This window comes from Podarcis filfolensis (assembly GCF_964270895.1).
Source record: "Podarcis filfolensis genome assembly, chromosome: 9".
Classification (NCBI taxonomy): Eukaryota; Metazoa; Chordata; class Lepidosauria; order Squamata; family Lacertidae; genus Podarcis; species Podarcis filfolensis.
In genome coordinates this window covers 5,627,058-5,648,892 of record NC_139610.1, presented here as the reverse complement: position 1 = coordinate 5,648,892, position 21,835 = coordinate 5,627,058, and the positions used below count along the sequence as shown (strand labels likewise).

At 42.8% G+C, this 21,835-nt stretch overlaps 1 protein-coding gene across 4 annotated transcripts; it reads left to right on the top strand.

Moving 5' to 3' along the window:
• The first annotated feature begins 587 nt into the window (after window positions 1-587).
• ITFG2 (integrin alpha FG-GAP repeat containing 2) lies at window positions 588-21,192 on the top strand. 4 transcript variants are annotated; one of them, XM_083630596.1, is made up of 12 exons: window positions 588-776; window positions 2,772-2,867; window positions 4,612-4,653; window positions 7,162-7,336; window positions 8,021-8,160; window positions 8,616-8,764; window positions 10,717-10,811; window positions 11,478-11,531; window positions 14,246-14,337; window positions 16,671-16,788; window positions 19,262-19,435; window positions 20,787-21,192. In XM_083630596.1, the coding sequence occupies exons 1-12, from the start codon at window positions 603-605 to the stop codon at window positions 20,927-20,929; spliced, it is 1,452 nt and encodes a 483-aa protein (XP_083486722.1). In that variant the 5' UTR covers window positions 588-602; the 3' UTR covers window positions 20,930-21,192. The 4 variants fall into 4 exon arrangements, with proteins under 4 accessions (XP_083486722.1, XP_083486723.1, XP_083486725.1 ...); XM_083630597.1 differs by having other exon boundaries at window positions 684-867; XM_083630599.1 differs by having other exon boundaries at window positions 755-986.
• Window positions 21,193-21,835: the final 643 nt, after the last annotated feature.

The following is a 21,835-nucleotide window of genomic DNA, read 5'->3' as shown; positions in this document are numbered from 1 at the left end:
TCTAAAACCATTTTGGGATTCAGGAAGGGTAGACTCAGATATTGTTAGGAGACGTTTTGAGAAGATCCTTGCAAGAATTTTGCTGGCTGCAGCTAATCAAGAGATGCCTCGATAGTTTCAGCAATCCGTTCTGTCATCTTTTTAAAAGTGACTAATAATTTTGGCATCCGCAAAGTCTGCTGGGGTTGTTAAGTTGTGGGTGAACATATCAGACAACACAGTGATTCTTCAAACAGCTCCTGTTTATTCACAGGCCCAGAACAGAACTGGGCTGAAGCGTTCAGGCAACCAGCTTATATAGAGCTCAACTACAAAGCAACAGTAACAACTTTCTGTAACTATCCAATCACTGAAGGTCACTTTCAATTCCTTATTTGCATATGCGGAGCTGAGTGAAAACTATCTACAGTATCCCCCTGATGGCCCAGGGTGAGAACTTCAGTACATAACAGGGATCTACTCTCTCTCCCCGATTTCATCTATGAGCTTCTGTGAGGCTGCTGCCCTTACACCAATTCCCTGTATTCTTGGAAGGGTTTTTATCTGAGGAAGGGCAGAGGCACAAAAATGGCGGAAGGAACCAGGAAGCTCTGCCTTCACGCATGAGTTGGGCGACTCTTCCATCGGCGTATCTCTACGCGCGTTCCCTCCGCGAACGGCGCTCCCTTGCTGCGCTCTCGCTTGTCCAACGCGTCCTAGAGCGGCTGCCCCCACCCCCCACGCCTCCGCTCTGGCCAAAAGGCCTCGGGCCTCTGTGGTGCGGGGCGCGCCATGAGGTCGGTCAGCTACGTGCGGCGGGTGACGCTGGAGTTCGGCGGGAGCCTCTTCCCGCGCGCCGTGTGCCTGGGCGACGCTGACAACGACGCGGTAAGAGCGCGCCCGCGCGGGGCAGGCCCAAGCGCCGCCGCCCCTCCTCAGCCCGGAGCCCCGCCGGCTCCAGTCGCGAGCGGCTCCTCTAAGCGGAGTGACTGAAGGGGGCAGAGAAAGTAAACAGCCCGGCGAGGCGAGAGCGGGATTGGGAGGGAGCGGAGGAGCCTCCAGAACGGGCCGAGGGCTTCGTGATGGGACGGGTTCAGACTGACGCTCAGAGAAAGGGAAAATAATAACAGCGCCTCATCTGAAATCCTATGGAGAGTTAGATGAGGTATTACTGACACGAATAGGAGTCGCCCAAAATGCAGCTGTTATCCGAATGATTAATATACCAACTGAATTGTAATTAGAAGTGTGTGTGTACACACCCACACCCACACACCCACATATATATATATATATATATATATATATATATATAAAAGCATTTCATATGTTGTCATCATGTGTATATATATATATATATATATATATATATATAAAAGCATTTCATATGTTGTCATCATATATATATATATATATATATATATATATATATATATATAAAAGCATTTCATATGTTGTCATCATGTTCAGGGCGCTCTCCTCTGTTTCTAGGCACCCTTTCATAATTGCTTTTGAGAGACGGTAGCTCTCCTCAGATTTGTACCAATTAGATATCCGCTCGCTCACTTGTCCATTCCATCTGATTTTCTTGAGGCCTGTTCCGGGTGTTAGATCTGGTTGATATCTGTGTTGTGGTTTGGGCAGATCAAAGGGTAAATCACACACGAGGGATAAAGGTAGGTGATCACTTTCAGCTCTTGCTGTATATATATATATATATATATATATATATATATATATATATATATATATAGCAATGTAAGAACTGGACAAAAAACAATTATCAAGGAGCGCAGGAAACCACTTTGATTACATTGTATAAATTTGGAATTATTTTGATATTAAGTGGTATCTATAATTGGCAAACAATGTGGTAATATTGGGTAAGTGTTGGGAAACTAATAAAAAATTATTTTCAAAAAGGAAAGAAAGTAAACAGCCCCTCAGAGCGTCTTGTCCCGGAGTTTGAGGGATGCCAGTGCTTCGAGTTTTCTTGTAAAACCTAAGGTCTCCTCCCTCATGCTTCCTTCAGCCTGCAGTGCTAACAGCAGATTAGTTGTGCTGCGGGACTTAAATAAACTCAGTCCCTGCAACTGGCAGCATGATAATAGTTTTGAGGAGAGTACTTATTATTATTACTGTATAATTAATTAGATTTATATACTGCCCTTCATCACAAGATCTCAGGGCGGTCCACAGGATAAAAATACAATACACCAGTAAATAGTTAAAACAAAAAAATACCCTTCCACAAACACATTTAAAAGGCTGCAGAATATTAATCAGCCGTATTAAAAGAAAGAAATACAAACACAAATACAATATACAAATTAACGTGTAAAACTAACAAACAATTTAAAACACTCCCACCAATAAACAACCTACACCCAAGTTAAAACCCATTCCTTTAAAACTATAATTTGATTACAAGGGTGCTGGCCCACACCCTCATTCCACTCCCAAAGTGCTACCCCTAAAGGGACCATTCTCTTTGCTGTTGCCCTTTGCTGGCAGCCCCACCAGGGCAGGCAGTTTCAGAAAACCTCAGACAGACCAGGCTTAGGAATACTGGCCCCTAGTTTCTGCTTCTGCTGTTTATTAGAAAGTGGTCATGAAGTGGGGTCATCCTATGGAGATCATTTTGATCACAAAATTGTCTTGCAGGGAAAGGGTTCATCGCCTTCTATTTCAGCCCCATTGTTCTTGTTTATGTTATAAAGTGCAATAAAACTATATTAAAATCCAAAGGAGGAAAACTCCTCCTTGTTAATATCAGTTCTTCTTCTTTCCAGCTAAATGAGCTAGTGGTGGGAGACACTAGTGGAAAACTATTCATATATAAGAGTGATGAAAGCAAGCCTTGGAATGTGCGCTTATGTCAAGGAATGGTAAGTAGAAATTGAAGTTTGTAGTCCTCTGAATTATTCTACCTCTGGTGATCTTTGTGCAGTTTCTAAGTAGATGCCATACATAGGCTGATAGATAGAATCAAAGAATTTTTGAGAGTTGCAAGGGACCCTAAGGATCATCTAGTCCAGCCTCCTGCAATGCAGGAATCATAGCTAAACAATCCCTTGGAGATGGTCATCTAACCTGTTTAAAATCCTCTAATGAAAGAGAGTCCACCGCACTTGAGGCAGTCCACAGACACCAACAAACTCAAATCCAGCTTTTTTCAGATTAAAGTTCTGAATTACAACAGTTTATAGCGATTTTATCTAACTCCTTTTTCCTGGTCCCCCTCCTTCGCTAGTTCATGGGGCATGTTACAAAGCTATTATTGTCACTCAAAAGAAACCAAACAGTTTCTGCCAAGGTTGTGTGAATAAAGGTTTCAGAAAGTCATCTCTTGGATTTCTATATAAGGGGCAGGCTAACTTGAATGTCTCCCACCTGAAATTGACCACAAATACAATGACTGACTGCATATGGTGGGCATGACTTGGAGACACAGCCCAAAAATAGCATTTTTTAAGGAAACTGGTGAGAGTTTGGTCACATAACTAGTCCCAAAATGCTTTGTTCTCAAGAGTGGATACCAAGGGAAACATTTGGTGTTTCTAATTAGTGTTAGATCCCTTCCGGATCCTATTCAGAACAGTCAGTCTCTTAGTTGACACTTATTCAAGGTAAAAGCAGGGCTCAACTCTGGAAAATAATAGTTCAAAACATATTTCCGGAGTAGGCATAGGCATTGATGCTGCCTCTCTACTCATAATTAGACAGGTATTTACACCGTTAACCATTTCCTAAATCTAGGGAAGCTCCTAAAATGGTTTAAATTCCTGCTTGCCGTTCAGATTCTGTTTTCATTATTCCACTGGGTTTCTTCACTGCCCAGTTATGAATGACCACCTGTAGAACAACTGGGGACCTCTTTCTAGAAGAGTCATCACAGGAATTTGGACTTTCACTACCTTTCCAAGTATTTTTTATTAATCCATCATTTGCTGCCTTTCCCTCTCATCTGCGCTGTAGAGCAGGAAACTTGGAGTGTCAAACTGAAGCCTCCAGAGTCCATTGAAAGACATCAGATTGGGGCTTGAATGATTAGATTAGGTGACGGGCCGAGAACAATTCATTGGAAGGTAGCAAGTGATTTATCAGCATATTTATCCACCATCAGTAGCCATGGGTCTGAAGGGGTTAAGTTGAGTATGGAAAATGACTCCTCCAAGGCCATCTCTTGAGCATTCATATTGGTGTAAAAACAGGTTTCTCAGTTCAAGTTTCAATCTTGATAGATGCCATTTAATTGTTTTGTTACTGGATCTGATAGGGACTTAGCAAACTCCAGCCTGTCTCCATTTTGATGTACCTTCAGACCATCACTAACTTGATTTTAGGAAGGTTTTTGACAAAGTCCCCCTTGATATTCTTGCAGAGAAATGCTGGTTAGACAATGTTACCATTAGGTGGATTTGTAGCTGATTGACTGACTGTCCCAAAGAGGATTTCCAGAGAGTAAGGCTGCTTGTCCTTGAGCTCCATTAGAATTTAGTGCTTATAGTTTTATTTATTTGCATTGATTATCTGTCTTTACCACCCTTCCCTCCTTGTTGTTAGTTAAGGATTTTTAAACTGAAAAGTGTTACACTTATTTTTTAAAAATTCTTTCTGTCTTTCTTCCAGCTTACTTGTGTTGGTGTTGGGGATGTATGTAATAAAGGAAAGGTAAAAAAATATTCACAGCTTATATTTATGTGCTATTTCTTTGCTGATATACTACTAAATAACCTCAAACTCTTCCTGAAATTCTGGGAGAGAAGAAGGATAATGAGTTCCGCAACATTGGGCTCAAACACTGAACATGTCAGCCTCTGTCAAATGGCAAGAAAAGTGATATATTTCATATTGTTGTGAAAATGTTGGGAATAAACACTGAAATCTTATGTACATTTCCATAGAAATACAGTATTGGAAATTACTTCCCCGTAACAATGCTGAACGAGACTGAATGAATGCTGAATGCGACTGAAATAAGGGTTGCATATTGATGATAATTAATTTATAGCCCACCTTTTTCCCTGACAGGGATCCAAGGTGACTTACAGAAAATAAGAACAGCTAAAAGCAAAGAAAAATCCCAACCATTAAAACACACACACACACACACACACACACACAGAGCCATAAGATTTGTTAAAAACATAATTACAATAAGAACAGCACAGCAACAACCTCTTCATTAAAAGCAATCAGTTCTGTTGGGAATTTGATAGAAGATACACACACAGTGGAAGTGTTCACAGTACCAGTCACCACACAAAAACAGAGTAAGGTTCAAATCTTTTACTATTGTAGAAGTACCGTATTTTTCGCTCTATAGGACGCACTCTTTCTCCTCCAAAAATTAAAGGGAAATGTCTGTGTGTCCTATGGAGTGAATGCTTCAGCAATAGCAAAGCGCTGAGGGAGCGCTCCCTTTGTGCTCCGCAGGCTTCGGGTTCCTTTTGCTGAAGCCGGGAGAGCGCAGCGCGAGTTCCCGCTACACTACGCAGGCTTCGGGTTCCTTTCGCTGAAGCCGGAAGCCAGCAAAAGGAACCCGAAGCCTGCAGAGCACAGCGGGAACTCGTGCTGCGCTCCACAGGCTTCAGGGATAGCCAGACTCTCCTGGCTTCAGCAGAGAGGGAGAGCTGCGCAGCGCCCCTTCAGCCAAGCAGGAGGAGAAATGGAAGGGGCTCCCTTTCTCCTGCCGCTTTGCTGAAAGGGCGCTGAGCAGAGAAGGGGAGAATTTTTTTTTCTTGTTCTCCCCCTTGAAAACAAGGTGTGTCCTATGGTCCGGTGCGTCCTATAGAGCGAAAAATACGGTAATATGTTCAGCAAATAGCTCTGGACAAAGCTATACATGGAAAAGTTGGAGGCTTTTCAGATACAGATATTTACTGATACATACAGATATAGAATATCACTGTTGCTCTAACCCACACCCACTAAACAAGACAGACTGAACAGTACAACTAGATGACATACATCAGTCACAGATAAAGTCAGGGCTCTGAGCCGTTACTACAGCAACTGGCTCGTTTGACCTTGCATCTATGATTACCTACCCAAAGGGTGATTTATTCTCATGAAAGGGATTAGCTCCTTCCAACGTCCCGCTACTCACAACAGTTCTCAGAAGGCTGTTGGAATAAGAAGGTCTTCAGTTGGCCTTCGGTTGAAGGCCAACAAGAAGGGAGCCAATTAACTTCTCTAGGGAGGGAGTTCCAAGGTCTGGGAGCAGCCACAGCAGATACGGCATTATATAAATAACAAGGCACTTTAGAAGATGAATGCCTTTCTTGAGGGTCTTATAATTTAGAAAATAGACACAAAGGAGTTGGCCCAGAAAGCGGGGAGAAATGTAGGCAGGGTAGGAAAAGGGGAAAAGGCAATTATGTCAGTTAAATTAATTGCAGTAGGGAATGGGGATGAGGAAGGTGTTCCAGTGGTGGAGTTAGAGGGGGAACTTGGAGGAAGTGAGAGGTGAGGCAGTTTGAGGCATAGGGAAGAAATGATGGGGTGGTGGTGCGGGATCAGGAGAGCTTTGGATGACTGAGCATGTTGGAGCAGAATGAGCAGCCCTGTGGTTTTAAGGGCAGATTATAAATGATTTATGAAACAAGAGACTACTAAAGCACAGGCTAAATTCTATACATGCTTTGTCACTGATAAACTTGGAAGGGAATTGTGTATAGTAAATATGCAATAAATATTTTCCGCTTTAATAATGACTGTTTTATATGTTTTCATTTTGTGTCTTTTTATATTGCTGTTCTACTGGTTCTAGGTTGTGTTTTTGTTATTTTTAGACTGTACACTTCTTGGAGATACTTAAAATATTAAGTGGTATGTTAATGCCTATGAATGAATACATAAATAAGCACTATTACCTGGAAGGTTGAACCTTAAAGCCTGTCCACAATTAGGTCTTGCTGTTTCTCTGCCGCCTAATTTGATGTTGCCTTTTAATTTTTTGATTGTATTTTAACATTTTTATTGTAAGCAGTCCAGAGAACTCCAGTTATGGCGTGTCATTAAAAATCATTAATAAATTTGTTCTCCGTCACTGCCAATGGGTTTGCCCAATACTTTTTTAATGCATGGAGCTTATCGTTATGAGTGTCAGTTGCCTCATTGCTCATGCTATCTTCTCTTTCTTACCACCTCTTATTTATCCATACATTTCTCTGTCAGAATGTGGTTGTTGCTGTGAGTGCTGAAGGGTGGTTTCATCTCTTCGATCTCACTCCGTCCACCAAGCACCTTGATGCCTCAGGCCACCATGAAGTCCCAACGGCAGAAGACCAGAAGCTTGGGTTCAAGCAGCACATTCCTGCCAACACCAAAGTTATGCTGATTAGTGACATTGGTGAGCAATGGCAGCATGGAGTGCAAGGGCTTCATAGAGCATAGGAAATTCAGTGCGAGTGGGTGGGAAAAGTGACACAAACCAATGAGGAAGCAGAGGAAGAAAAACCCCCAAAGAACTTCTCTGCCTTTCTGAAGTCGTGAGTGTTCTTCTGCAACTTGAGACAGAGAAAGAACATAAGACCAAATCTCAGCCTGCAGAAATAATAATGCAAATTAAGCATTTGTACTAGGGGTTTTTAAGGAAATATTTTTTTTATTTTTAGTTGAACTTGGCAGTGAGGGCTCCCCCTCCCCAATGTTGCAGTCATGATCAAACCATCCCTTAAAATTAGAAAAGTTCGACTGTGGCTCCCCAGTGTTTTAAACTGTTAGAGAGGTCCTTCAGCTCATTTATGAGTAAATCATTGATAGCTAAGATGCTATGGTTTAGGCCTGTAAGATTAAGGAGCAGATTTCATGAAAGTGGTTGGTATTCAGCAGCTGAGTGAGAGCTAGCCACCTACTGGTGAGTTGTTGGTGTCTACCCTTTAAAAGGTACCAAAGGAGAAAACAGCAGGATCGCATCTTCCACTCCCACTTTTTATTTTCTCTGTCTTTTTCCACCCCACCCACCTTATCCACATATGCACATTGCGGCATTCTGCCAACACACAAGCCTTAAGCTGTGTTTTGCTTTCTGCAGATGGAGATGGAAAGAGTGAATTGGTGGTGGGATATACAGACCGTGTGGTGCGAGCCTTTCGCTGGGAAGACACATCTGAGAGTTCAGAGAATATCACAGGACAGTTGGTGCTACTCAAAAAGTGGTTGCTGGAGGGACAGGTAGGCTTTTGAAAATCAGTTTCATCCAAGAGTGCCTTTGCCCAGGAAGGGCCCATTTACAATTGGCCTATAGTTCAAGTCTTTAGGATCTAATGAGGGTTTCTTAAGGAATGGGCTCCTGCCTCTTTCAGACACCTTGGGACCATCCTTTTAGAAAAGCATTCATTACCTCCTTGGTCCAGGAGGGAGTAGAAACCAGACTGGACAGGACTGGAGGAGAGAGAGAGTTGAGAGAGCAGGTGTGAGTAGCATGCTGCAGGAGTTGGGAGCTGAAAGGTAGCAAGAAGGGAAATGGAGTGGTACTTGGAGAAGAAAGATGGGTTAAGGGGTGGCTTTTGTGGGAATAGGGGAGACAGTGACATGTTTAAATGCATGGTAGTCAGCTCATTCATCAAAGGCAAGTGGTGGTTTAACCAGTTACTTGGGTTCCATTTTCTCTGTCTTGGCTAACATAGGTGGATAGTCTATCTGTAAATCCAGGCTCAAACTGTTCTCCTGAGATGATGGTGTCCCAGCCTGGGTGTGGTTATGCAGTCTTACTGTGTACTTGGAAAGCAGAGCAGCAGTCTCCGACAGAGAGGATAGACAGTTCAGCAGCTAGCAGGTGAGACTACTGAAATCTAGTGGGGCAGAGCAAGACATTCTAACCATCCCTATTTATATTATGGAGCTGCAGGAACAGCTTCATGATTAAAATGGCTTGGAGCAGTATCCAGCTAAACAGTTCTGCTAATGCAAGCACTTTGGACTGCACAGGGGAACTTCCTCTCCCCTGCTCTCCCCACATTTCCCCTCAATTATGTTCTGGATTCCCCCCCAACTTTCTGGAAAAGATCGGGGAAGGCATGCAGGGAGAGGAGGGGGCGGGAAGTTGTGTAGCGCAGGGGGAAAAAATGCTTGAGCTAACAGAACTGTTTAGCTGAATGCCTCCTTTGGGTTTATTTAGTGTTCTGTTACAAAACCTGAACATTTTTTTTTTTGGCCATCAAAATCATGTGGCTATGTATTATTCAGTCAGTTAGAAGTTTGATAGGAATATCTACTTGTGGGGATTCCCGTTTCACTTTTTACGAGTGTTTGCCAAACTAAAGAAACTTTCCATATTGCTGTGTTTTAAATTTAAGCATGGGACCCGGGTGCAAGAATTTTGGAAGCGGAAGGAATAAAATAGCAGGCAACGTTAGGCCCAAATAGACATCAGTTGGCCATAATTACTGGCATAGTTACTGATAGCACCCACCATGCTAGGAGAGACATACATAGGACCATATCTCCTTATGGAATACTAGGAGGTGAGGTTACCCAGGGAGCGAGGTACTGTGCCTCCAACATTATTCATGTCCATCTTCATTCCATGGAGCCACGAGGTTACAAGTGAATCTTCGCAGGAAACACCAGGCAGCTTGGAATTCCAGAAGGAGCATTTCTGCGGCGGAGGCAATGAACGGGGAGGTGTTTTATTGGCCAGCCAGTCTGGAGAGTGGAAGATGACAATTCTCCCGACAAGAATCTACATGTGACCCTGCCTGTCCAGTCAGAGGAGAGGAGGCATCCCCGTGTTAAGGCTGTCCTTCAGGAGATTGGGAATAGAAATTCACAATAAGAATTTCCTTTCATTCCAGGATGATGAGGAACCATTCGTGAGCACTCATTGGGTTTGGTCAGTCAACTAGCTACAAATCCACCTAACAGTTACTTCGTCTAACCACATTTTACCAGCTTCTTCACAAGAAGATCATGGGGGACTTTGTCAAAAGCCTTACTGAAATCAAGATACACTAAATCCACAGCATTCCTCGGATCCACCAAGCTTGTAACTCTATCAAAAAAAGAAAAGAAAGGAGATTCATCTGATATAACTTGTTTTTGAGAAACCCATGCTGGGTCTTAGTAATCACAGCATCCTTTTCTAAGTGCTCCCAGACTGACTGTTTAATTATCTGTTCTAGGACCTTTCCTGGTATCAATGTCAGGCTGACTGGTTGGTAGTTATCTGGGTCTTCTTTACCCCCCCCCCCTTTTTGAAGAAGGGGACAATATTTGCCTGCTTCCAGTCTGCAGGGACACCAACAGTTCTCCAAGAATTCTCAAAGATTATAGACAGAGACTTTGAGATTACATCCACAAGCTCCATTAGTACCTTGGGTTTACAAAGATATAAGCATCAGAACAGCTGGCATAATGTTTTAGGCATCTTCGCCTGCTGATGCAGTGAAGAAGTAGAGGGCAGCTTGGAGCTGCTTATTCTCAATGCTTTTTCAAAACTCAATGATAGAGGAACATCAACACAAAAGTTTGCTAACCTAGCACTTATATTTTGGGGATTTGGTAGAAAGAAGGTAACCCAGGGAAAGAATTCTGTGTCTCTGCTAAGACTTGCCACTCATCCACTTTAAATGTTATTTCTGTTTACCCAACTACCCCTTTACAGATATGCAGGAGACCCACATTTTGACAAGAGTCACTTAACAACATCAAATCTAGTTAAGAGTATGAGACTCCAAGATGTTACTGCTATTACAACCAGATATCCCCTCAGGCTTTGCTTTCTTCTAGGGAAGCCCCAGTTCGGGATGTCATTCTCCATCAGACATCAGGTAGAATTCACAACAAGAATGTTTCCACTCACCTCATTGGCAGCATTGGCAGAGGTAAGTGGAAGAAATTCTGGCCTTGGTAAAAATGAGGAAATAGAGTGGATTTGTGTGGAGAAGAGTTCAAGGCTGCATGGTCTAGTTAGGTTCCATCTTTGCACCTAAGGCAGGTTGCTCACCTAGAACTTTTCTGTGCAGCTGCTGTTCCTCTATCCAAACCTGCTCTCACACAGACATACTTTTGTTCTACTGGATTCTCATTCTAACCCCTGCACAGCTGCAGCCTCATTCCTCCTGTGACTAGCACTCCTCCTTCCTGTCAGCTTTGGCCCAGCGAAGTCAGCATGTCACAGGGTGAAAACGGATTGTAGTGAGGATGACTTAAAATTTACATAGAACTCTTGGGATTTTCAGAGCACTTCACATACAGTATTTTGCTTCCACCACATCTTTTACTCAATCTAAAGAACTAATGGAGCACCTTCCTCCATTAGTTTTCATAAGGGTGGGTAGAAAGAGGCTCCTGTTTCCTCAGAGATGGGGTGGAGGGAGGGGGGGATTTTCCAGGCTTTCAACTCAGTAAAAATACAAGAGTTCTATCGTACGTTTTCTGCTTTGTAATTTTGAGGGATGAAAACACTTAGAGAGGCAGTAATCGAAACAAAATGCTGCACTCGAAGGTTTGGCGCTGCTGCTTTCCCAACTTGGGTTCTCTCATTGCAGGGACTTCCAAGAAGCATGCTGGCTCAGGTCTGTTTGCACTCTGCACCTTGGATGGTAAGCCCTCTTGGTTTCCTGGAAAGGAATCTCTACAAAGGATTTGGGACCTGAGCTGAAATAGCTTTCATGGTTAAGAAACTGCAAATTAGCAATCAACCCCAAAACAGAAACAGTTTCAAAACATTTTAATTCTGGAGACTACTTAAGGTACTTCCAGATTATCACTATTTTGCAGGAGAGATTCAAGTACATGCCAGAAATCTTGATTTGCACAATTAAAGTAGGTTAAAGGGCCCTGTTGCCCTAATGCAACAAATTCATTAAAAAGAACAGGAAAGTGATGGAGAAATGCATTGGAAAGTGTGGAATAAACAAATGATTAACAAGAAGACATGTAAACATCCCACAAACAAAACAGAATGATTTCTCATTGTTGTGCAACCACCCCATAAACAAATTGGAACAAACGTTCAGTAAAGACTGGAGATAGTTTAACCACTGTATAAGCTTCATGCAAGCAAATCAGTGTGAGAACCAAATAAATAGGTTGTCTGAAGGAGCCCTTAGAAATATTTCCTCTAGTGCAGGGGTCAACAAACTTTTTCAGCAGGAGGCCAGTCCACTGTCCCTCAGACCTTGTGGGGGGCCGGACTATATTTTGAAAATAATAATAATGAACGAATTCCTATGCCCCACAAATAACCCAGAGATGCATTTTAAATAAAAGGACACATTCTACTCATGTAAAAACACCCTGATTCCCAGACCATCCGTGGGCCGGATTTAGAAGGCGATTGGGCCAGATCCGGCCCCCAGGCCTTAGTTTGCCTACCCATGCTCTAGTGCAACCATCACATCCAGGAATATTAGAAGGTATATAGACTGAAAAACTTAACATCCCAGTTTGGAAGACAGCATTTAATTTCTAGCTAGCGTTTTAATTTATTTTGTCAAAGCTGTCTTGCACATGCCATACCGCTTAGAATGATTCTATTGTGTGCATTTTGAAAACTGTCATCTTGGCTCACTGTTACTTTGAAATAACAGCTATTTTACTAAGGAAGGTTGAAGTCAATTTGCTTCAATTGTTTCATCATTCACATGTCACAGTTACCCTGCTTGAAGATGAAGGAAAGAGAGTGGATACAGTCTTGAGGCAACTGAAGAATGCTCTGGAAATAAAAGGCAATGCCTGTGTAGCATTATTGCCTCATTCTAGGTCAGGGGTGAGGAACCTTTTTCAGCCTGAAAGCTGCATTGCCTCATCAGTGATCTAGGGGCCAGAGGCAAAAGCAGGTGGCATGACAGGTGTTGTTATAGGAACAAAAGTCCAAAACGCTGTCCCTCCCCGGCCAATGACGAGGGACAAAGGGTAGAAAGGTAGAAAAGTTTATTTCTAAGCAAAGGATGCACAAAACTTTTATACAATTGTAGCAAACACAAACCACAGAAATGTGAGATCTATTACATCACTATTGGCTTGGAAAGTGCATGGACAAAGCGTGCTTAAGTCAGGTATTTTTCTTCTCGGCTGCAGCACAGTTTCTTATTGACCCTTGATCGAGCTCAGACCAGGCTAGGTGTAGCTGGCCTTGCAGTTGCAACTGTAGGTAGATCTTGCGGTCTAAGCAACTGTGGAACTGAGGAACTTCATTTCTTTATACTCACAGAGGTGGTAGCTTAGGCACTCTCAACAGTGATGTTTAATGAATGTCTTAACACTTCAGCCCCTTCTGATCTTCCCCTCAGGTAGACTGAACCTTGTCTATCTAGGCAGTTCCTAACTAACTGACAGCCACTTCACAATCTGTTCACTCTTAACAGATAGCCACTATCTTAATTGCTAGGTCCTTGTCTAACCCACAGACAATCCCTGCCTCCCCTCTCTGAGACAGCCCTTACCCATCCCTATCTGACTGTTAACTGTCAGCTTTCAACTTAAATTCCACCCTCTCTTTCTCTCATGATTAGCTGATCTGCTCGCCAACCCCCACGGGTGGTTAGATCACAAGGAGGCAGACCCAAGGCATGTCCCTCATAGACTGCTATAGTTGTGGTATCTAAATCAGAATGGATGTGAGTGTTCTTGTCAGAAAAATGTATTGCAGATTGGCCATAGTGATCTACTGAAGGCTCACCTGGGCCAGATTATAAAAGGCCACTCATCGCTTTGGAAAGCTGGCTGACATTGTGCAGAAGTACACTTTGTATAGAATAGGTGTTCTGTCATGAGCTCAACACCTGTGATTGGTTGAAGGCATCACAAGTCTTCTACAACCTGTGCTCTAGCCTTTTACCCAACTGTTTCCTTGGCTCTATAGATGAATGATTTCTATGTTTTGGGTGAGGGTGCCCAGGTGATCTTCCATTTTCAGAGAGAGACAGAGGCCCAACAAGACCACCAGCCGTATGGGGGGACACACACATCCATTTGAGACTTAAGTAAATCATAATGATCTCTAAGGCAAACCATCTTAATGCCTCTTCCTCATTGCTATCACTTAAAATATCTGGAGCAACCCACAGCTTGAACTTCGGTAATAATCTGTCTATGAAAAAGAAGTCAAAACAGGCTTCCCCACTCACAGAGTACTAAACATGAAATCAAATGCATGTCTAGCCAAATATAATGAAAGACATTGGAATGGGAATCTGCTGCACCCAAAATAATGTTTCTGACATAAACTCTGTGGCACAGCATAGGGATGGAAGAAAATTGTTGCCTTTTATGCTAGTTTAGAACTCTGCTTAACTTTCTCTTTCCCCTGTAGGGACACTGAAACTGATGGAGGGAGCTGACAAGCTACTGTGGTCAGTACAGGTTGACCACCAACTTTTTGCTCTAGAAAAACTGGATGTTACTGTGAGTTCTGTTCTAGCTTGCAATAACCAGGTCATTTGCTTTTAGTAGTACAAAGTCAGACAAATTCTCCGGGTTCACACTATTGGCATACCTCCTTTGGAGGAGAGATTGCCACCACCCCTGCCAACGTAGGAAGAGCTTATTTGATCAGGTCAATGTCCCATCTGCTCCAACACCCTGTTCTCACAGGGGGACACCTGCAAGCAGGACCTGAGCACAAGAGGACTCTCCCCTCTTGTGGTTTCCAGCAACTGGGATTCAGAAGCACTGCTGCCTCTGACTGTGGGACAGAGCACTGCCTCCATCATGACTAGTAGCCATTGATAGACCTCCTCCATGATTTGTCTAATCCTCTTTTAAAGCCATCATTGCATCCTGTGGGAGAGAGTTTCATACTTGAACTATGAACTGTGTGAAGAAGTACTTTCTTTTATTTATGCTAAATCTTTCAATATTGAATTTCATTTTATGTCCACAGGTTCTAGTGTGATGAGAGAGAGAAACTTTATCTGCTTTATCTACTGCTGTTCATAATTTTATAAACCTCTGTCATGTCACCTCCTACTTGTCTTTTCTCTAAACTAAAAAGTCCCAAATGCTGCAACTTTTCCTCATAGGGGACTTGGTCCATCCTCTTCATCACCACTAGATGAGGTCCATGAGTGGTACTATGAAATTAATATCTTTTTGTCCTGACATGAATCATTTTGCACATTTTGTAGTGATTTGACTTCCTTTGTTTTACTAATCCCAGTTTGTTTGACAACACCTACAACTCACCCAGATTCCTGGGCACCACTCAAGATTTAAGTTCAGGGTTGCTGCACCTCTGGTTGATTCTATGACACAGTCACTTAGGGTATCTAATAAATGTGCCTCTTTTTCATGACTGGAAGTCATAAGTCTATTTGAGAGTAGCTGAAGTCATCCATTACTACAATTCCTCTTTTGGGTGCTTCCTTGAATTTGTTCTTCCTCTCAGTATGTCCTTGAGCAATTTGATCAGGGCAACAACAGAATGTCCTCAGTACTAAATTATTTTTTGGGCCCAATATCACACCTGTGGAGGGGTCTGCCTCTTGTGGGATTTCTAGCTTGTGGACTCAATGCCCTCTTTGACATGCAGAGTGACATCACCTCTGGTACATCCTTCTATGTCCTTCCTATAAAGTTTATATCCAGAGAGATAACTCTGTCCCACTGGTTCTCTTTGTTCCACCAGGTTTGTTTTATGCCCACTATATCAATGCTTTCCCCTAAGACCAAGCACCCCGGTTCTCCCATCTTGGCTCAGAGGCTTCTAGCATTAAACACATGTATACAGTCTCTCTCTTCAGGTGTCTTTGGCAGTTTTGTTTTGACTTGTGGTGTTTTGACCTCTCTGACTTACTATCCTGTGCCCCTGTGCTCATGTCTAGATCTAAGCCCTCCCCCTTTTAAATTTTCACCGATTTCATAATTTTAATCCCAGAGGTGGGATTTGTTGCAAACTGGACCCACTCAGCTGCCAGCTTTCTGGCTCCCACTTCATTTTTCTCACTAGATTCAGGGGAGAAGGAACTGATGCCCCAGTAAGGGGTTGGGGAAGAAAGATTGTTATTAGGTGAATGAGCAGCAGAGGCAGTTGTATTGTGCTAAACAAGATGGTGCAAAGGAAGGTTGAAAGGAGGTATTTTAGCAACTTGTACCTGAAGAACTTGTCTGAACAAGTAATGCTTACAGGAAACAGAGATTTCTGTTATTCTGATGGCTTATGAGAAGACGAATGTCTAAACTGAGATTCTATATTCATTTGTATATGACACTTACATACAACTTTTCCTTCAGAAAGTTCAGAGCATCTTCATAAAGCTCCAAGGAATGACTCATACACTCACTGAACAAGCTGAGTTACTTAGTTTTAACACTGTTAACAACACAGTGTACTTCTGAATCCATTCCTTGGGCTCCTGTAAACTTTAGCCAGCAAAAGAGCTGGTTGCATGAATATCTGGTGTTGACCCAGGGAGCTATAAAGTTGACTTTTCTATTTCCACTCCCCATAATGTTTTGCGGCCACTATATCCTTTGGGAATCTATTTTTATCTCATGAACAACCCTGAGATCTTACGATGAAGGGCAGTATATAAGCCTAATATATAAAAAAACCAGGAATCTAGACTGGCTATATTCATTAGGCTAGTTTCTTGTCTTGTTGCATCAACCTCCTTTATCTAATGTTAGTGACAAGCTGGGGCTAGATGAAAACATGTATGAGCATTGCTCACAGAGGTTGATGGGATTTCTACCTACCACAGGGAACTTCTGCTAATCAGAAAATTTTGAACCCTTAGGGAAATGGCCACGAGGAGGTGATTGCCTGCGCTTGGGATGGACAGACGTACATCATAGACCACGGCCGCACTGTGGCTAGGTTCCAAGTAGATGAAAATGTGAGTGCCTTCTGTGCAGGTGAGCTGCTTTCCTATCGGTAGATCCACAGGCGTGGGAAATAACTGATTATCGTATGTGATAAAGTGTTCCTACCGCATTGGTAGAGCATTTTTTTCTTACAGAAGGTCCCAGCTTCATTCCCTATCATCTCCAGTGAAGGGGTCTCAGGTAGTAGGACTTGGAAAGACCACTAAGACTTTGGGGAGTCACTGCAAGGTAGAGTAGACATTCCTGGGCTAGATGAATCAATAGCCTGACTCGCTATTAGGCAGCTTCATATGTTCATGAGAAAAGCTTTCTGCTGGACTCTTCTACTTTCAGTCAGGTAGACATAGCACAGTGATAGAGTTTCACATCCAGCTTTCATAAGAACGTAAGAAGAGCCCTTTTGGATCAGACTAAAAGCCTATCCAGCACTGGCTTCTCTTGGTGGCCAACCAGATACCTATGGGGAGCCCACTACAGGAGCTCAGCAGCACTCTCCCTGGTTCAGCCTCTCGTATTCCTTGTTAAAAAGGATCTCCAGAGTTAGGAGGACTGAAAAGACACCTTCCAAGACCTTTGAGAGCTACTGCCAGTGAAAATAGACAGTTATGGGCTAGATGAATGCAAACTTCCATCTATGTGCCCATTAGGCCTGGCAGAGCATCCTAATTTGTCCTGTGAGGCTTTTCCCCTTGCACTCTTTTTCTTCTTGTAGTTGTTAGACTGCTCCATTTAGCATGGCCAAGGGTCAGGGATGACAGAAACTGTAGTCTAGCAAGGTCTCAGGATCTAAGATGGGAAAGACTGCTATAGATGAAAGGAAGGGAATTTATCTAGGGGTCTTAGTAGACCACAAGCTTAAGAAGAGTCATCCATGTGATACAGCAGCAAAAAAAATCTAATGCTGTTCTAGGCTGCATCAACAGAAGTATAGTGTCCAGATCAAGGGAGGTAATGGTCCCACTCTATTCTGCCTTGGTCAGACCCCACCTGGAATACTGTGTCCAGTTCTGGGCACCACAATTTAAGAAGGCCATTGACAAGCTGGAACACGTGCAGAGGGAGGCAACCAAGATGCTCCAGCCTAAGGAGGAACGGTTGAGGGAGTTGGGTATGTTTAGCCTGGAAAAGAGGAGACTGAGAGGAGATAGGAATAGCCATCTTCAAATATCTAAAGGGCTGTCCCATGAAAAATGGGCAAGCTTGTTTTCTTGTGCTCCAGAGGGTAGGGCCCAAAGCAATGGATTCATTGCTTTGTAATAGTGCCACTGTATTCTGCTCTGTAATAGTGCCACTCTGTAATAGTGCCACTGTATTCTGCTCTGTAATAGTGCCACTCTGTAATAGTGCCACTGTATTCTGCTCTGGTCAGACCTCACCTGGAGTACTGTGTCTAGTTCTGGGCACCACAGTTCAAGAAGGACACTGACAAACTGGAACGTGTCCAGAGAAGGGCAACCAAAATGGTCAAAGGCCTGGAAACGATGCCTTATGAGGAACGGCTAAGGGAGCTGGGCATGTTTAGCCTGGAGAAGAGGAGGTTAAGGGGTGATATGATAGCCATGTTCAAATATATAAAAGGATGTCACATAGAGGAGGGAGAAAGGTTGTTTTCTGCTGCTCCAGAGAAGCAGACACGGAGCAATGGATCCAAACTACAAGAAAGAAGATTCCACCTAAACATTAGGAAGAACTTCCTGACAGTAAGAGCTGTTCGACAGTGGAATTTGCTGCCAAGGTGTGTGGTGGAGTCTCCTTCTTTGGAGGTCTTTAAGCAGAGGCTTGACAACCATATGTCAGGAGTGCTCTGATGGTGTTTCCTGCTTGGCAGGGGGTTGGACTCGATGGCCTTTGTGGTCTCTTCCAACTCTATGATTCTATGATTCTATGTTACAAGAAAGGAAGTTGGGATGGAGAGGATTTCATTATCTAAGAAGTGATGCTCCAAATTAGATCTGCTGGAGATATGGAATATGCAGAAGGCTCTTCTATATCCCCAGCAGATCTACTATGAAGCTAGAGCCAAGGTGAATACATTGCTGGCAAGGCATTTTTCAGCCAGACTGACACCAAATAATATGATCCTTCAACTCACAAGGAGAATAATCAAATAATGAAACACTGCTAAATAAGTTTATGAACACTCTACACATCAAGCACAGGCATTTTGCTCTCTGCTATTCAAGACTTGATTAGGGAGTGTGGTGCAGTGGCAGGGTTTAAAATAAATTGTGGTAAATCTGAACTAAATCATTAACTTTAATGGAAATCAACATATTAAGGCATTGTAGAGGTTTAAATCTGTGAAGTGCTTTTAGAGGCATGTGGACATGCACTTCACTGCATCTCACACAAACCTCCTTATGAGAATTATGGGGAATTGGTTGACTCAGTAAAGAGAGATCTTAAGGTTTGGAGAGTGCTGGATCTTAGCTGGGTGGTGCCTCATCTCACTAATGCGCTTCTGGAGTTCCCTCTCCTTTGATGGCTGCTTTCACTTCTCTAGGTCTCTACGCCTGCAAAGGAGGCTGCAATAGCCCTTGTCTGGTATACGTCAGTTTCAACCAAAAGATCTACATCTATTGGGATGTGCAGTTGGAGAGAATGGAATCTACCAGTTTGCTGAAGATACTAGAGAGTAACTCCGAATACAAAGATCTCCTACTCCAGCTGGGTGTGGGTATGTCCCAAGCCTCATATAACTTGAAGATGGTGAAAGTGTTCCTTGTAATAAATAGGACAGAAAGAGATGAAAGAAAGGGAAAAGAACCAATAGCAGCAAATTTAGAATTGTACCCTAAAATTGCAAAATTCTATGATTATATTTATGCAAAGCATTTAAAACACGTATTAGTAACTCCCTCCTGCTGTTTACAGATGTTTACATACATTTCAGTATTTTTCAAAACCAGGTTAGTGGGCTAAATTAACAAAGCAGACTGCATATGTATTATTAGTTCCCTGGTTGAATATTGAGCCATCTACATATGAGTTACGTTCCACTAGTCACCCAAGGCAGGGACAAATGACTATTAGGGTTAATTAGGCTTCCTCATTCCAATTTTGGTCCCGGTCTTCATCCATTGTAGACATGTCTCTTCCTCTATCCTCCATTCTGCCTTGGGCTCAGAGTGTTATGTGTAGGTACAGATTCAGAAGTTCTAGAGATGGACATGGATTTGGAGAAGAGCCATAGCACTGTGGTGGAACATGCTTTGCACGCAGAATGTCCCTGATTCAGTCCCTGGCATCTCCAAGTAGGACTGGGAATGGCCACTATCTGAAGCATTGGAGAGCTGCTGCCAGTCAGTGCAGACATTACTGGTCTGACTCTATTAAAGGGAGCTTCCTAGGTTTCGTCCTCTGAAAACAGGAACGCCTCTTTCTTCTAAACTGAGGACAGGTGTTGTCTGTACACTTAAAAACATTTCTCTGCAGCTGAAATAAATGGAGCCCAATAATTGCCTTGCTGGGAGCTCAGCAGTCTTTTTGTGATACCAGTGAGCCAGATGCCTCTAGGAATTCATGAAGCAGGGCACGAGGAAATAGCTTTCCCCTGCTTTTTGTTCCAAACATCTGGTTATTCAGAGAACGTTGCCTCCGTGCACAGATTTCATGGGCAGCAATCTATGAAATACCAATTTTCCATGAAGCTTTTAAAAATGGATGCCAAGACTGTTACTGAGCACACAGTGACCATCATATCATAGAACCAATATTGTGAATAAATTGAGCATGCATTTGGATGTCCAGCAAAGATCAGTGCTTGAATTTGTTCACAAAATAAATTCTAGATCAGCTGGCTGCAAAAAAGCTAGCTCTTGGATGCAAGATAATCTTGTGAATACAGCCTGAGATTCCCACAAACCACTGCCATACTTCTGAAGGGCAGAATATGAATTACAAGAGGTAATTCCTACATTCAGTTTTATATGTTATTATGTTGATAGGAGAACCAGTCACATACGGATTCTTGCTAAGGCTCCAGTACTTCTCATCAGTATGTCTCTCTCTTTCTCTTTCTTTCATAGCTGGAGATGATGTTTCTGCAGTCAAAGATTTGATTCACAAGACACTCTACTTTCCAGAGGAGCAGCTAAATAGCCCTTCTCAGTTCATGCCCACAGCTAGATCCTCTTGCAGGAGCTATCCTATTTCCCAAGAAACCTTATGAGCTGATGACGTATACTCACACAGTGAACAGCTCTGCTTCTCATTCTGCTACCCCTCATTTGTGCAAATTAAGCACTCTTAAGAACCAGGACTCTGAATGAAGGGGTTGGAGTAGCAGCATGAATCTTCAAGTGAAGCTGTTGACTGAAGTCAGCATAATAGGAAATGCCCTTTTCAGTTTGTCTCAAGGTCCTCATTTCTGTTGTTACTTTCTCATCAGTCACTTTATCTGCTGAAAACTTTAATAAAGGTAATTTTAAAAGATCCAGGGGAAAGTTTGTTCATGTGTCTAGTTTGGATCGGTATTCAGATTGTCGGAATGAGCAATCTTTTGCCTTTTTTTTAAAAAAAAAGTCCCACCAGTTAGATCTTCATATGTTAACAGAGATGTGCAGGAGCTCATCACAGATAGCCATGCCTCCGCTGTGGCTATGAGAAACAAAAAAGGCATTTCTCTAAAAAAGACACCCCCCCCAAATCTATGAAATTCTAGGAATTCTGTGTAAGAGAGTGTGTGGGTGGCCCTTAGAAGGCTAGCATCAAAGTAATGTGGTCCTTGGGCTGAAAAATGTAAACCCACTAATCATTTCTATGTACAGGAACACCAGCAAAGAGCAAGGCAAAAGTTGGCAGTAACAACTGATTGCTGCTTATACAGCTTCTTAAAAAAAAATTCTGATAAGCCACAAAACAGTTGCCCTCTATTCTAAGACTGGGTGGTGTTTCTCTTGCATTGTTTATCTCTGCTTCTTTTCCCTTGTAAAGGCAACACAAGTCATTTCTGTAGAATCACCTTCCCAGCCCTATGGAAACTCCCCTCTTCCTCCGACGGATACTCTCCTTCATGAAAACAGAAAAAATGTCACCCTGGCAGCGAGAAATCTTTTATCAGCTCTCAGCTTCTCAA

Coding starts and splice junctions, on each gene's coding strand:
- ITFG2 (XM_083630596.1), top strand. CDS start 603: ATGAGTTGGGCGACTCTTCCATCGGCGTATCTCTACGCGCGTTCCCTC. Junction 2,868..4,611: donor TGCGCTTATGTCAAGGAATG/GTAAGTAGAAAT, acceptor TCTTTCTTCCAG/CTTACTTGTGTTGGTGTTGG. Junction 4,654..7,161: donor ATGTATGTAATAAAGGAAAG/GTAAAAAAATAT, acceptor TTTCTCTGTCAG/AATGTGGTTGTTGCTGTGAG.